At 50.5% G+C, this 12,470-nt stretch overlaps 1 protein-coding gene across 1 annotated transcript in view; it reads left to right on the forward strand.

The window, feature by feature from the left end:
- The window catches only part of Dip2b (disco interacting protein 2 homolog B), a 172,057-nt gene that overhangs the window by 137,811 nt on the left and 21,776 nt on the right, over positions 1-12,470 (forward strand). Inside the window, exons 21-26 of the mRNA XM_051160350.1 lie at positions 913-1,040; positions 2,762-2,876; positions 5,315-5,516; positions 11,049-11,158; positions 11,283-11,363; positions 11,971-12,094. Of these exons, the coding sequence (XP_051016307.1) occupies positions 913-1,040; positions 2,762-2,876; positions 5,315-5,516; positions 11,049-11,158; positions 11,283-11,363; positions 11,971-12,094 (760 nt within the window). The remainder of the gene's footprint in view (positions 1-912; positions 1,041-2,761; positions 2,877-5,314; positions 5,517-11,048; positions 11,159-11,282; positions 11,364-11,970; positions 12,095-12,470) is intronic.

A 12,470-nucleotide genomic window follows, 5' to 3' on the forward strand; every position in this document is an offset into this window, starting at 1 on the left:
TTGGGCCAGTGGCTTCCTGTGCATGCAGGTTCCATCTTTCTGACTTAGCCCAGTCACTGTGTGGCATTAGTGTGCTCAGAAAGTTAATGATGGCGTTGCTGTGGAGACAGTGGGCTCACGGAGTACAGGTAGGTAGCTGAGTGACTGCTGTGAGTGAGCGTAGGGAGTGGATCCAGAGTGGGCGGTTAGGGCCTTGGTCCCCGCTGCCGCTGCTCTCTTGTCCTTCCAGGAACTGAATCTGTAGCATTCTGAGACCTGCACCATGCTACCTTCCATGCTCGCAGCAACTGTTTGGCTTCCCCCTAATTCCAGAAGTAAATAAATAACACTTTTCTCCCTGTGGCTGGGAAAGTAAACAGTGTGTGTGTGATCGCAGGTTCTTCCCCATGAGATTTCCCCTAAGAATGAATATGAATGGCGGTTTCATCTCTTACACACTATTCAGATGTCAGTGGGTGCTGGCTGATGGCTCAGCAGGTAAAGACGCCTGCAGCCAAGCCTGACGACCTGAGTTCAATCCCCAGGACTCACGTGGCAGAAAGAGTGAACTGACTGCTGAGCGTTGACCCTGACTCCACAAGTGTGCGGCGGCACGCCTGTGCCCACTCAGACACATGCACACGAGCTCTAATGTGACTTTTTAAAAGACCTCATTGGCTGATTCCAGAGGATTTCTTTTATTTTAAAAAAAAAAAAAAATCTGTAAACTATCATTATTTTCTTTCACATAAACACACATTTTTTTTGTGGTGTTGGGAATTGAACCGTGTACATGCTTCACAAGTACCTTTCTTAGCGATTTTGGGGGTTTGTCTTTTAAATGAAATTGACATGAAAGCAGGAGGCGTGGAGCGTCTGCTGTGCCCTTTAAGCTGTGGGCTTGAAGGTAGACAAACCATTGCTGCCTTTCAGGGGAGCCTGGTGTTCGTGGTTGGGAAAATGGATGGGTTACTCACGGTCAGTGGTCGAAGACACAACGCAGATGACATTGTTGCTACCGGGCTGGCTGTGGAGTCCATAAAGACCGTCTACCGAGGAAGGTGAGCGCTGTACGGGGAGAGCCGCCGCCCGCTGCCCCGAGCTGAGCTCTGGTCTCCAGGCTCTTCGCCCACGCTATTAGGTTGGCTGAGGTTAGAATAACAGAAGCCTGGCTTTAAGTGCATGTCCTACAGTGTGCTTGATTCTTTGGCTGGCTGAAAGGAATGACACGTGACCATATTGGTGAATCAGAGCCTCTTACTATTTGTGGCATTCTGAAGACTGAGGAGAATTCCAGGACAGAACATTATGCCTTCTATCGTTCTGCGATGGTGCCATCTAGGCCAGTGTAGATCGGTGCCACTCTGTAGAAGTGCACACCTAAGACTTCTTTCTCAGTTCTAACTGAATTATTGTATTTTCCATGTGGAGACTAAGATAGCAGCTGTGTATCAAGAATTCCAGGTTCTATAGACAAAGTTGGGCCTTTTCTTTTGCTTATTAATTCAAGGAAAGGCATCCCAGGAGTTCGCAGTCACACAAGATTGTTGCTACACAGGTATATGCTATGCTTGGAGCATATGCCCCCTAACCCCATTCCTGACCTTAGTTACGTAAGAAGGAAGAAGATCTGGACATCAGAGAACCAGCTCCTGCACTATGTGGTTTCCGCCATGGCGTGGCTTCCCAGGAACAGAGCTTCCTGGGCCTAGACCCACTGTCTGTGGTCGCAGTTGTGTCCTCAGTGTTAGCATGGTGGCTGGCACATACTACTCTGTGCGTGGCTGCTGTGGGCGGGAGGAAGGGGTCCAGGCAGTGAGCAGCTCTGAGAGGACAGGGTCCAGGCAGCGGGCAGCTCTCTGAGAGGACGGGGTCCACGCAGCGGGCAGCTCTCTGAGAGGACGGGGTCCAGGCAGCTGAGTCGGCACTGCGGCTACTTCCCATTTTTCTGCATTCCTTCAACAAAAACCCACTGGGTGCCAAGTACGCACTACTTTTCTGGCAGTGAACGAAATGTGTGCCCTCACATTCTCATGACAAACACAGAAGCCAGGCAAACGGCCACATAGAGACACAACATAGTCATGAGTGGTGTGGAGTGAGCACGTGAGATGGTCTGGGAACGCCTCACTAGTAAGGGGACATTTGAGCGGAGACCTCCCTCAGGTCTAGCCCCATCCTCCCTCCCTCTCTCGGCCTTGGTCTCCCTCGCCTGTGTCTGACTGTCGCTCCGCTCTCTGCTTCACCACTCTGCTCCAGGCACACTGGCCTTCTTGCTGTTCCTCAAACCTGCCAAGCTGGTCCCTACCTCAGAACCTTTCCGCTTTCCGTTCCTCCTGCCCGGAATCCTCTTCCTCCAGATCTTCGCGTGGCTCGCGTCCTCACCTCACTCAGGTCTCTGCTCCAGTGTCCACTCCCCAGGGAGGCGCTCCCCCAAGCACCCGTACCCCACTCCGCTGGGCCCGCCCACATGCTTCCTGGTGCACATCACAACATGGCTTCATTTTCTGTGTGTTCGTTGGTCTGTCTCTGACACGTGAGCGAGCGCCACAGAGCCAGGAACTGTGCCTTGTTTGCCACTCGGTAGTGCTTCACCCATGCGGTTCTGGTTTTTATTTTAAGTGACTCACTTGATCCTGACTCGGTGATGACGGTTTCACATTTTCTTTCTACCACTCATGTCTGGGTGGTACGGTCGGGATGGTTCCTCTGTGCTCCGGCTAAGGAGAGCAAAGAGGACGGTTCTGCAGGGACACTGATGTGTGTGATCTGTCTCTCTTAGAATTGCTGTGTTTTCTGTGTCTGTATTTTATGACGAGCGCATTGTGGTGGTGGCGGAACAAAGACCTGATGCATCTGAGGAAGACAGCTTCCAGTGGATGAGCCGTGTGCTGCAGGTGAGTGCCTGGCTCTGTGCCTGGTCGCAGGTTGCTGCTACTGTGGGCTGCCAGATACGCCGTCTTTAGAAATTATGTTTGAACTCTGTGAGTTTGAGGCCAGCCTGCTCTACAAAGTGAGTCTAGGACAGCCAAGGCTACACAGAGAAACCCTGTCTTGAAAAACTCAAAAAAAGAGGCTGGAGAGATGGCTCAATGGTTAAGAGCACTGACTGCTCTTCCAGAGGTGCTGAGTTCAATTCCCAGCAACCACATGGTGGCTCACAGCCATCTATAATGAGATCTGATGCCCTCTTCTGGCCTGGAGGTGTACATGAAGGCACAGCACTCATACATTAAATCAATCCGTCAATCCTTAAAAGGAAACCAATGTGGGGCTGGAGAGATGGCTCAGCAGTAAGAGCACTGACTGCTCCTCCAGAGGTCCTGAGTTCAATTTCCAGCAACCACATGGTGGCTCACAACCATCTATAGCGAGATCTGATGCGCACTGTATACATAATAAATAAATAGAAGAAGAAGGAGGAGAGGTAGAAGAGGAGGAGGAAGCAGCGGCAGCGGCAGCAGCAATAGTAAGGGCCTGAAGAGATAGGTCATCAGTTAAGAGCACTGGCTGCTCTTCCAGAGGACCTAGGTTTGATTCTCAGCTCCCACATGACAGCTTGCAGCCATCTATAACTCCAGTGCTCCAGTGGACACCAAACATACATGTAGACATAGTTGTACACACAAAATAATGAAAATTCACCAGGCACAGTGGTGTAAGCCTTTAATCCCAGCATTTGGGAGGCAGAAGCAGGTGGATCTGTGAGTTCAAGGCCAGCCTGGTCTATAAAGTGAGTCCAGGACAACCAAGGCTACACAGAGAAACCCTGTCTCGAAAGACCAAACCAAACCAAATAATAAAATAAGAACAGTAAGGGTCTGAGAGACGGCTCAGCTGATAAAGGCACTTGCGGTGCAGGCCTAATGAACTCAGCTCAACCCTTCAGAACCATTTAAAGGTAGAAAGGGGCACCTGACTACACAAAGTGACCTCCTAACCTCACAGCACTGCGGCATCTGTGTGTGCGTACAGTCACAGTTTTAAATTTTTATTTATTTAATCCCTTTATCCCTTTACTGCCCAATCCCAGTCCCCTACCACAATCATAATTTTTTTAACTAGGAAAAAAGAAAAGTATTTTCATGACATTCATATATTCAAATTGAAACTTCATTGTGTTTTCTAGAAATTTTGGTGCGTGATGGTAGAATCTGGTGGTTAACCACACATTTTTCTTTTATATAAAAAAGTGAAATGCCTGTAAGACATGTCCCAGAAAATAGCTACAAGAACTTACCTGAAATCCTGTGAAGAGTCATGTGAGGCTGGGAATGTTGGCGCACACCGTTGAGCCCAGCCCTGTCTCCTTTAGACTCTTGCCTCAGCGTTGCACTGGAGACTGTGGGCATCATGGCACCACCACACCCACTCACAGAGGAGACCCCCCCCCCCATTCTGTAACCTTATTTAACATTCAACAGGTTAGTTTTCATACAAATTGACTGTAGATTTTTTAATGTGGTTGCCAAAACATAAAAGAGCTTGTCTGTGCCGGGCATGGTGGGCACACCTTTAATCCCAGCACTCGGGAGGCAGAGGCAGGAGGATTGCTGTGAGTTCAAGGCCAACATGCTCTACAGAATAAATTCTAGAATAGCCAGGGCTACACAGAGAAACCTGTTTCAAAAAAAACCAAACAAACACACAGCTGAGCACGCCTTTAATCCCAGCACTCGGGAGGCAGAGGCAGGAGGATCACTGTGAGTTTGAGGCTGGCCTGGTCTACAACGTGAGTCCAGGACAGCCAAGGCTGCACAGGGAAACCTTGTCTCAAAAAACCAAAAAAAGAAAAAAGAGAGAGAAAGAGAGAGCAGGCTTATCTGTGGATCCTCATCCTCATTACATCTTCTGGACATACGGACAGGTTACAATGCAGAACATTCCTTATTCCTCTGGTCCAGATGCTTTATTGAGCCTGGTATCAGTGTGCACACCTGGAGTCCTGTCTGCGTCATCACACATGTGCACATCCTTGGAGGGTCCAAGGGTTGTGCTTCTTGAAGCGTTCATGGGTGCACTTGTGGCTACTGCCGGTGTGTTCTCAGGCCGCCTCCTTGCTGACAGCAGAATGGCCCTTCTTGCCACCCTTCCTGACTGGAACCATTCTGCCAGGCACAAATTGGAAAGGAAGAGCTCAAAGGATTGTGGGAAAGAAAACCAGGTGGCAGTATAACTTCCAGGTCACAGCAGAGTGAGCAGAGGAGGTATTGATGGGCATATGTGAGACTGTGGTGGTCTACCAGTTGCCATCCTGGGATGGATAGACGAGACACCCAGCAGTAAAATGGCGCTGTCATGGTAATCTCTCGGCGTGCTCTTCTGTGTTTTCCAGGCAATCGATAGCATCCATCAAGTGGGCGTTTACTGCCTTGCTCTGGTGCCTGCCAACACCTTACCAAAAACGCCACTAGGCGGGATCCATATATCTCAGACCAAACAGCTCTTTCTGGAGGGTTCTCTACATCCGTGCAACATCCTCATGTGCCCACACACCTGTGTGACGAATTTGCCAAAGCCTCGCCAAAAGCAACCAGGTAATAACCTAGCCTCTAGCCATGACGCTGCAGTGCAACTCCCAGAAGCCAGTGTGAGTCTGTGTGGGCTTAGGCTCTACGAAGACTGATGACACAAAACAGTATAAGCTGCAGGCTGCTGCCGTGCCTGGCAGCGTCTCCTCTTGAGTGGTTTGCCACAGTGATCAGAGTCCCCCGAAGAAAGAGGAAATGTCACGTGGCTCCTCAGCACGGAGCTGAGACCCACCCTTAGTGTCCCTGTACCATACTGGCTTTCTGTGGGGTCTCATGCCAAGAGTTGCCTCTCTTTCCGCCATAGCTGCTGAACTTAGGTGTGGGCCTACCTCTGGGGGTCAGAGGCCCTCAGGACTATAAGTAGAAGACACACAGCATGCTTCCTGTTGGCCATTGTCCAGGTACACTCCAAGTGAGTATGAGTTGCCACATGGAAAGAGAAAAAGCACAAATCAGATTCACCTTCTTGCCTTTCTGAGCAGCCGTCACCGGGCTGGGAGAAAGCTGAGGCAGCATGGCTGATGATCAGTCCTCTTCAAATATATGAAGCCCAGCTGTTTGCACTTCCTGCGCTTAGAAGTCAGGGTCATCCTATAGAAAGAGTTTGAAGCCAGCTCTATGAGACCCTGTCTCAAGAAAGAAAGAAAGCCAAACATGGTGGCAGAGGCAGGTGGATCTCTTGAGTTCAAGACCAGCTTGGACTACGTAGTGAGTTAGTTACAGGCCAGCCAGGTCTATACAGAGAAACCCCGTCTCAATGAAAGAGATAGGGAAGGGACTTAAACTGGCATGGCCTAGGTTGTTAGGACACCTTTTCATTACAAGGGAACGTAACGTGGCATCTGGTGAGCTTCCTGTGTGTCTGGAAACATTAGAGCCAGAACCCAGCCTCTCCAGGTACCCTGGCCCCTCCCAGTGTGTGTTAGCCTTCTAATGCGTTTGGAAGGGTTAGAACGCAAAGTGTGGCTTTTGAATATGCTTTGTATGGTGATCTGCTGAAAGGTAACCGGCATGTGCAGTGGTGGAGTAGAGCCAGTGAGTCCCTAACGGTGTCGGCGTGCTGCTCGCTGAGTATGCTGTGATCTGCTGTCTTAAAGTCCTGTCACACCACTCATCACTTCTGCATCTTAGAAACAGCAGCTTCTGCTAGTGAAAACAGAGGGTTACGGAGGCTAGCATTCTGTCTGTGTTTGTTCCCTGGTCCTTTGTTGTTGGGGCTACCGCTCCAAAGAGCCAGGCTGTCACACAGTCTGTCTGACTAAGCGGAGCTCACATTAGGTGGCTTATCAGACACCCTCTCTGGCCTCCACTGGGTACCACACACATGGCACATGTATATGCACGCACACACATACATAGACATAAAATGAAACAGTACAAAAGGTCTTGACACACATTGCCTGCATAGGCATATGGCACATATGTAAAATACATGTCACACAGGCTGTGGCTAACTGGAAGAGTATGTGTTTAGTGTGTGCAGCCCCTGGATTCAATCTGTAGCACTGAAGAAACACAGACTTAGACAAATGCTTCTCCATCTCAAAATGTGTTACTTATTAAATTCTTACATTTATTTATTGTGTGTAAAATCCTATTTTAAGCAATAGTATGGGTCAGTTTGTTTTGTGAGAGAGGATCTAACTATATCCCCCTAGCAGGCCCTGAATCACAATCCTCCTGCCTCAGCCTCCCCAGTGCCGGGTTAGATGGACACTCCACACTCACTGGTACGCTTTTACATTTTTTGTTTTTTGTTTTTCATTTTACATCCCAATTGCAGCCCCCCTATTCTCCCAGCTCCCCCCCCCCCACACACCCATCCCCCATCTCCTCTTCCTCAGAGAAGGGGAAGAGCTCCCCGTGGGGACCAGCCCACCCTGGCACATTAAGCTGATGCAGAATTAGGCGCATCCTCTCCCACTGAGGCAGACAAGGCAGCCCGGTTAGGGGAACGGATCCAAAGGGAGGCCTCAGAGTCAGAGGGAACCCGCTCCAGTTGTTGGGGATCCACATGAAGACCAAGCTGTGAGTCTGCTACGTATGTGCATGGGGCCTAGGACCCGTCCATGCATGCTCTGTGGTTGGTGGTTCAGTCTCTGGGAGCCCCCACGGGCCCAGATCAGTGGACTCCATAGGGTGGGGGTGGGGGTTATGAGTAGGCAGAGGGGGAGAGAAGGCCAGGTGAAAGAACAGAAATCAGAGGTGGGGGGGACCAAGAGATGGCTCAGAGGTTAAGAGCACTGACTTCTCTTCCAAAGGTCCTGAGTTCAGTTCCCAGCAACCACATGGTGGCTCACAACCATCTGTACTGTGATCTGATGCCCTCTTCTGGCCTGCAGGTGTACACATAGGCAAAGCACTGTATACATAATAATAAATAAATGTTTAAAAAAAAAAAAAAAAGAAATCAGAGGTGGGGGTAGCTCTCTTGGGATTTCCCAGAGACCTGAGATAGCGAGGGCCCAGGAAGTCTATGGGGGTCACCCTAGCTGAGCCTCAAGTGGCCACTTCCTATAGATAGATGGCCAGGACTTCCAGTGGAGGTGAGGACACCCACCCACAAAACCTTCAACCCAAAATTTTGTCCTGCCTGCAAGATGTGCAGGGACAAAGATGGAGCAGAGACTGAGGGAACGGCCCACCAAAGACTGGTCCAGCTTGAGACCCACCCCATGGGAGAGGACCAATCCCTGCCACTGTTAATGTGACTCTGCTGTGCTTGTAGATGGGAGCCTAGCACAGCTCCTCTGAGAGGCTTCACCCAACAGCTGAAGGAGACAGTTGCAGAGACCCAGCTAGACATTAGACAGAGCCCGGAGTCCTGTGGAGAAACGTGTTTGTTTCTATGTCTCTTTTTGTCTGCACTGTGCCTGTGCATCCTGGGTGCAGTGCCCAGGGCAGCCAGAAGAGGGCGAAGAGGCCCTGGAACTGGCTTACTGATGAGTGTGAGGCATGATATGGGTGCTGGGGACTGAATGGGGCTCCTTTGTAAGAACAACAGGTGCACCGAACCAGCTCAAGGGCCAAAAGCTGCTTTCTGCTGGCCTTGCCTTCTGAGGCTATGACGAAGACCTGAGCAACAAGATGCTGGCACTGACGACTGAGATAGGAGGGAATGGTGTGGGGCTGAGGCTTGATAAAAATTCAGAGAGGTAGCAGCTGGAGAGATGGCTCAGAGGTTAAGTGCACTGGCTGCTCTTCCAGAGGATCTGGGTTCAATTCCCAGCAACCACATGGCAGCTCACAACTCAATTCCAGGGGATCTGATGCCCTCTTCTGGCCTCCACAGGAACTGCATTCACATGATATACAGACAGGCAAAGCCCTCATATCCATATAAATAAAGTAAATTAATAAATATTTTTTAAATTCAGAAAAGTTGAGAAGAAAATAAAGATGTTGAGTGTAGAGTCATGCCCACTTGGATCATGGTGGCACATGGTCTGGAAAGAGGGTGAGTGTGAGTGGGTGTGGCCTCAGCCACAAGTCACAGAAAAACCAAAAGCAGAATCAAGTCTGCTTCTCTTTCAAGTAAAAGAATTAAGAGCAAAGCAGGCTGGCTAGGAGGGTCATTCCTCGGCTGTTCTCTGCTAGCTTCCTACCTTTTCTTTTTTTGTGTGTGGGGGGGTTGAGACAGGGTTTCAAAGCCTTGCTTTGTAGACCACACTGGCCTCAAACTCGGAAATGTGCCTGCCTCTGCCTCCTTAGTGCTTGGATAAAAGGCGTGTGCCCCCACACCCTGGCATTTCTTTTCCTTTTAAAGACTTGTTTTTATTTTGTGTGGTTGGGGGCATTGCCTGCGTGTATGCCTGTGTACATGTGTGCACAGTGCCTCTGCAGGCCAGAAGAGGGCATCAAGTCCCTTGGGGTAGGTGGTGGTGGCTGTGTGGGCACTGGGAGCTGAGCCTCGTCCCCTGCACAGGCAGCTGCTGCTCTTGGCTCCCGAGCCTGTGACTTGTCATTTGACTGTCGTGACAGGTGCGCTACATGACAGTCACCTGCACATACATAGACATCTTCTTCCTCGTGTGCTGTGGCCTCAGACTCACGCACTCCTGCCTCAGCCTCCCCAGCACTGGGCCTGCAGCTGTGAACTGCCATGCCAATGTGGGCTGGACTGCCCTCAGGAACTGGGACTGAAGCGGGGCGTCCAGCCAGCCACACAGGTGTGGCTAGGGTGCCTGTTTACGTCACCACTTTCTACAAGTCAGACCATGCCCAGCCAGTCAGAGCAGGCCCAGTGTGAGAGAAGCTCAGAGAGGAAGGAAGGTTCTAACTGGGTAAACCTGTCAGCCACAGCCTCCTTAGCGAGATGCCTCAGGTTAGTAGGCTGCCTGACCTCTGACCTCGGGCCTCACCCTGGCTAGCAGAGAGGACAAAGCTGGAGAGGGGAAGCCCTTCTCCCAGTAGGTGCCATGGAAGTCACATGAGCTGCCTTCACTTGTCTAAACTCAGGGATACAGTCTTTATTCCGGGTGTGTATGGGCTGGATGTTTGAGTGTTTGAGTTCAAGGCTAGCATGGTCTACAGAGAGGTTGCTGGGCTCGCACAGTGAGACCTGGTCTAAGAAAGGAAAAAACAGAGTAGGAAATCGGGTTGTGTTATTGGGGAAGAGAAGTACAGATTGAGCGTAGAGTTGGCCCAGGGAGCTTTCCAAGCTGTGTGGGAAGGATGAGGCAGCGTGTTCCCGGGCACAGCAGTAGCAGCAGCAACATCTGCTCTTTACAGTGCTCCTCCTGGGGCTGGGGAGGTGGCTCCGAGGTTAAGAGCACTGCCTGCTCCACCAAAGGTCCTGAGTTCAATTCTCAGCAACCACATGGTGGTTCACAACCATCTATAGTGAGATCTGATGCCCTCTTGTGGCCTGCAGGTGCACATGCAGGCAGAGCACTGTATATATAGTAATAAATAAATAATTCTTTTTTTTAAAGAAAAGTTCCTCCTGGGGCTCTTACAGAGGACCTGGGTTAAGTTCCTGCACCACATTGAGGGGCTCACAAACTCTATTACCTCTAGCTCCAGGTCCCCTCTTCTTGCTTCTCAGACATTCACATGCGCATACGCACACACACAAACAGCGCTGTGACACCAGCTCAGCTCTCTGCGCAGGCATGCCCTGGTCCTTCCTATGTAGAGGCTGAGAGTGGCAGAGCGTTACCCAGTTCCGTGTGGAAGGAAGGTGCGTGTGGTTCTCAGACGGCTCTGCACATTTTGCAGACAGGCCTTTCTGCCATCAGAGTGTGGGAGTGTGTGTGTGCACACATGTCAATGTGTGTGCGTTCGTGTGTGAGTGTGCATCTGTATATCAAAGGACAGACAACTTGTGGAGTCAGTTCTTTGGTTCCCACTGCCCACTTTGTCCCCAGAGTGTGTACTTTTTGGTTGCCTTTTTCACTGGAATCTAGACTCTTTGCTCGTGTCTGTAAAACCAGTGCTTCCCCAACATTGCTGAGTGAACCTCTGAACCAGTTTGGACCAGTCTGGAGACGCTTTGGGAGCCGGTAACTGACCTGGTTGGTTTGTGTCTGTTCCCAGGCGTGGGCCCCGCCTCCGTGATGGTTGGGAATCTGGTTGCTGGTAAGCGCATAGCGCAGGCCGCGGGCCGAGACCTGGGCCAGGCAGAGGAGAACGACCTGGTGAGGAAGGTAAGGCCCAGGCGCGCCAGGCTGTGGCGCACAGACAGCACACAGCCCCCGAGGACACGTGGGCTTTACACGAGTCTTTGAAACTTGCTGACCCCAAGTTCTTCTTTCTCCTTTGTGCCTTTAGCACCAGTTCCTGGCAGAGGTTCTGCAGTGGCGAGCCCAGGCAACTCCTGACCATGTGCTGTTCGTGCTGTTAAATGCCAAGGTATTCAAAGTCACTTACAGAGCAACATAGCTGAGCGTGGAGAGCCCAGCACCTGGGGCGTGGACGCAGAAAGATTTGGACTTAAAAACTGTCCTCATACACATAGCCTAGGACAGTCTAGGCTGCATGAGACACTGTCCAAAATTAATACAATAATTCATATGTATTAAGAAAGTACCGAGAGGATGGGAGTGGTGGCGCACGCCTTTAATCCCAGCACTTGGGAGGCAGAGGCAGGTGGATCGCTGTCAGTTTGAAGCCAGCCTGGTCTACAAAGTGAGTCCAAGACAGCCAAGGCTACACAGAGAAACCCTGACTGGAAAAACCAAAACCAAACAAACAAAAAACAAAAGCACTAAGAAAGAAAGAGTATAAATATGTTTGTTTAAGTTAATCTTAATATACCCTCAATTTCTGGAATAGTGGGGGGAAAAGAAATCCCACGCCTGTCTTTTGTTATCAGGTCATGTTCCAGAGGCCAGCCTGCTGAGTGTGACGTGTGCTTGGCTGTACTGTCACCCGTTGAGTGTGACATGTGCTTACCCATATTGTCTGTCCCTCTGGTTCTACACTAAGCTTGAACCACTTTCCCGTCTTCTGTTAAAAGGGAACCACGGTGTGCACAGCCAGCTGCCTTCAGCTTCACAAGCGAGCAGAGAGGATTGCCGCCATGCTCAGTGACAAGGGACATCTAAACGCAGGGGACAATGTGGTCTTGCTCTACCCACCTGGTAAGATTTGGATTGGTGCCAGGCCTTTAATCCCAGCTCTCTGGGAGGCAGAGGCAGGAGGAGCTCTGTGAGTTCAAGGCCAGCCTGGTCTACAAAATTGAGTCTAGGACAGCCAGGGCTACACAGAAAGACCCTGTCTCGAAAAACAAAAACCAAAGAATAAATTGAGGCTGTGGAGCCAGATGTGGTGGTGGCGGCGGCGCACGCCTTTAATCCCAGCACTTGGGAGACAGAGGCAGGTGGATCTTTGTGAGTTCAAGGCCAGGCTGGTCTACAAGTGAGTCCAGGACAGCTAGGGCTATACAGAGAAATCCTGTCTTGAAAAACCAAAAAAATAAAAATAAATAAATAAAACTTGAGGCTGTGGAGGTTCCAT

Source organism: Acomys russatus, chromosome 17 (assembly GCF_903995435.1).
Source record: "Acomys russatus chromosome 17, mAcoRus1.1, whole genome shotgun sequence".
In the NCBI taxonomy this organism is placed as follows: domain Eukaryota; kingdom Metazoa; phylum Chordata; class Mammalia; order Rodentia; family Muridae; genus Acomys; species Acomys russatus.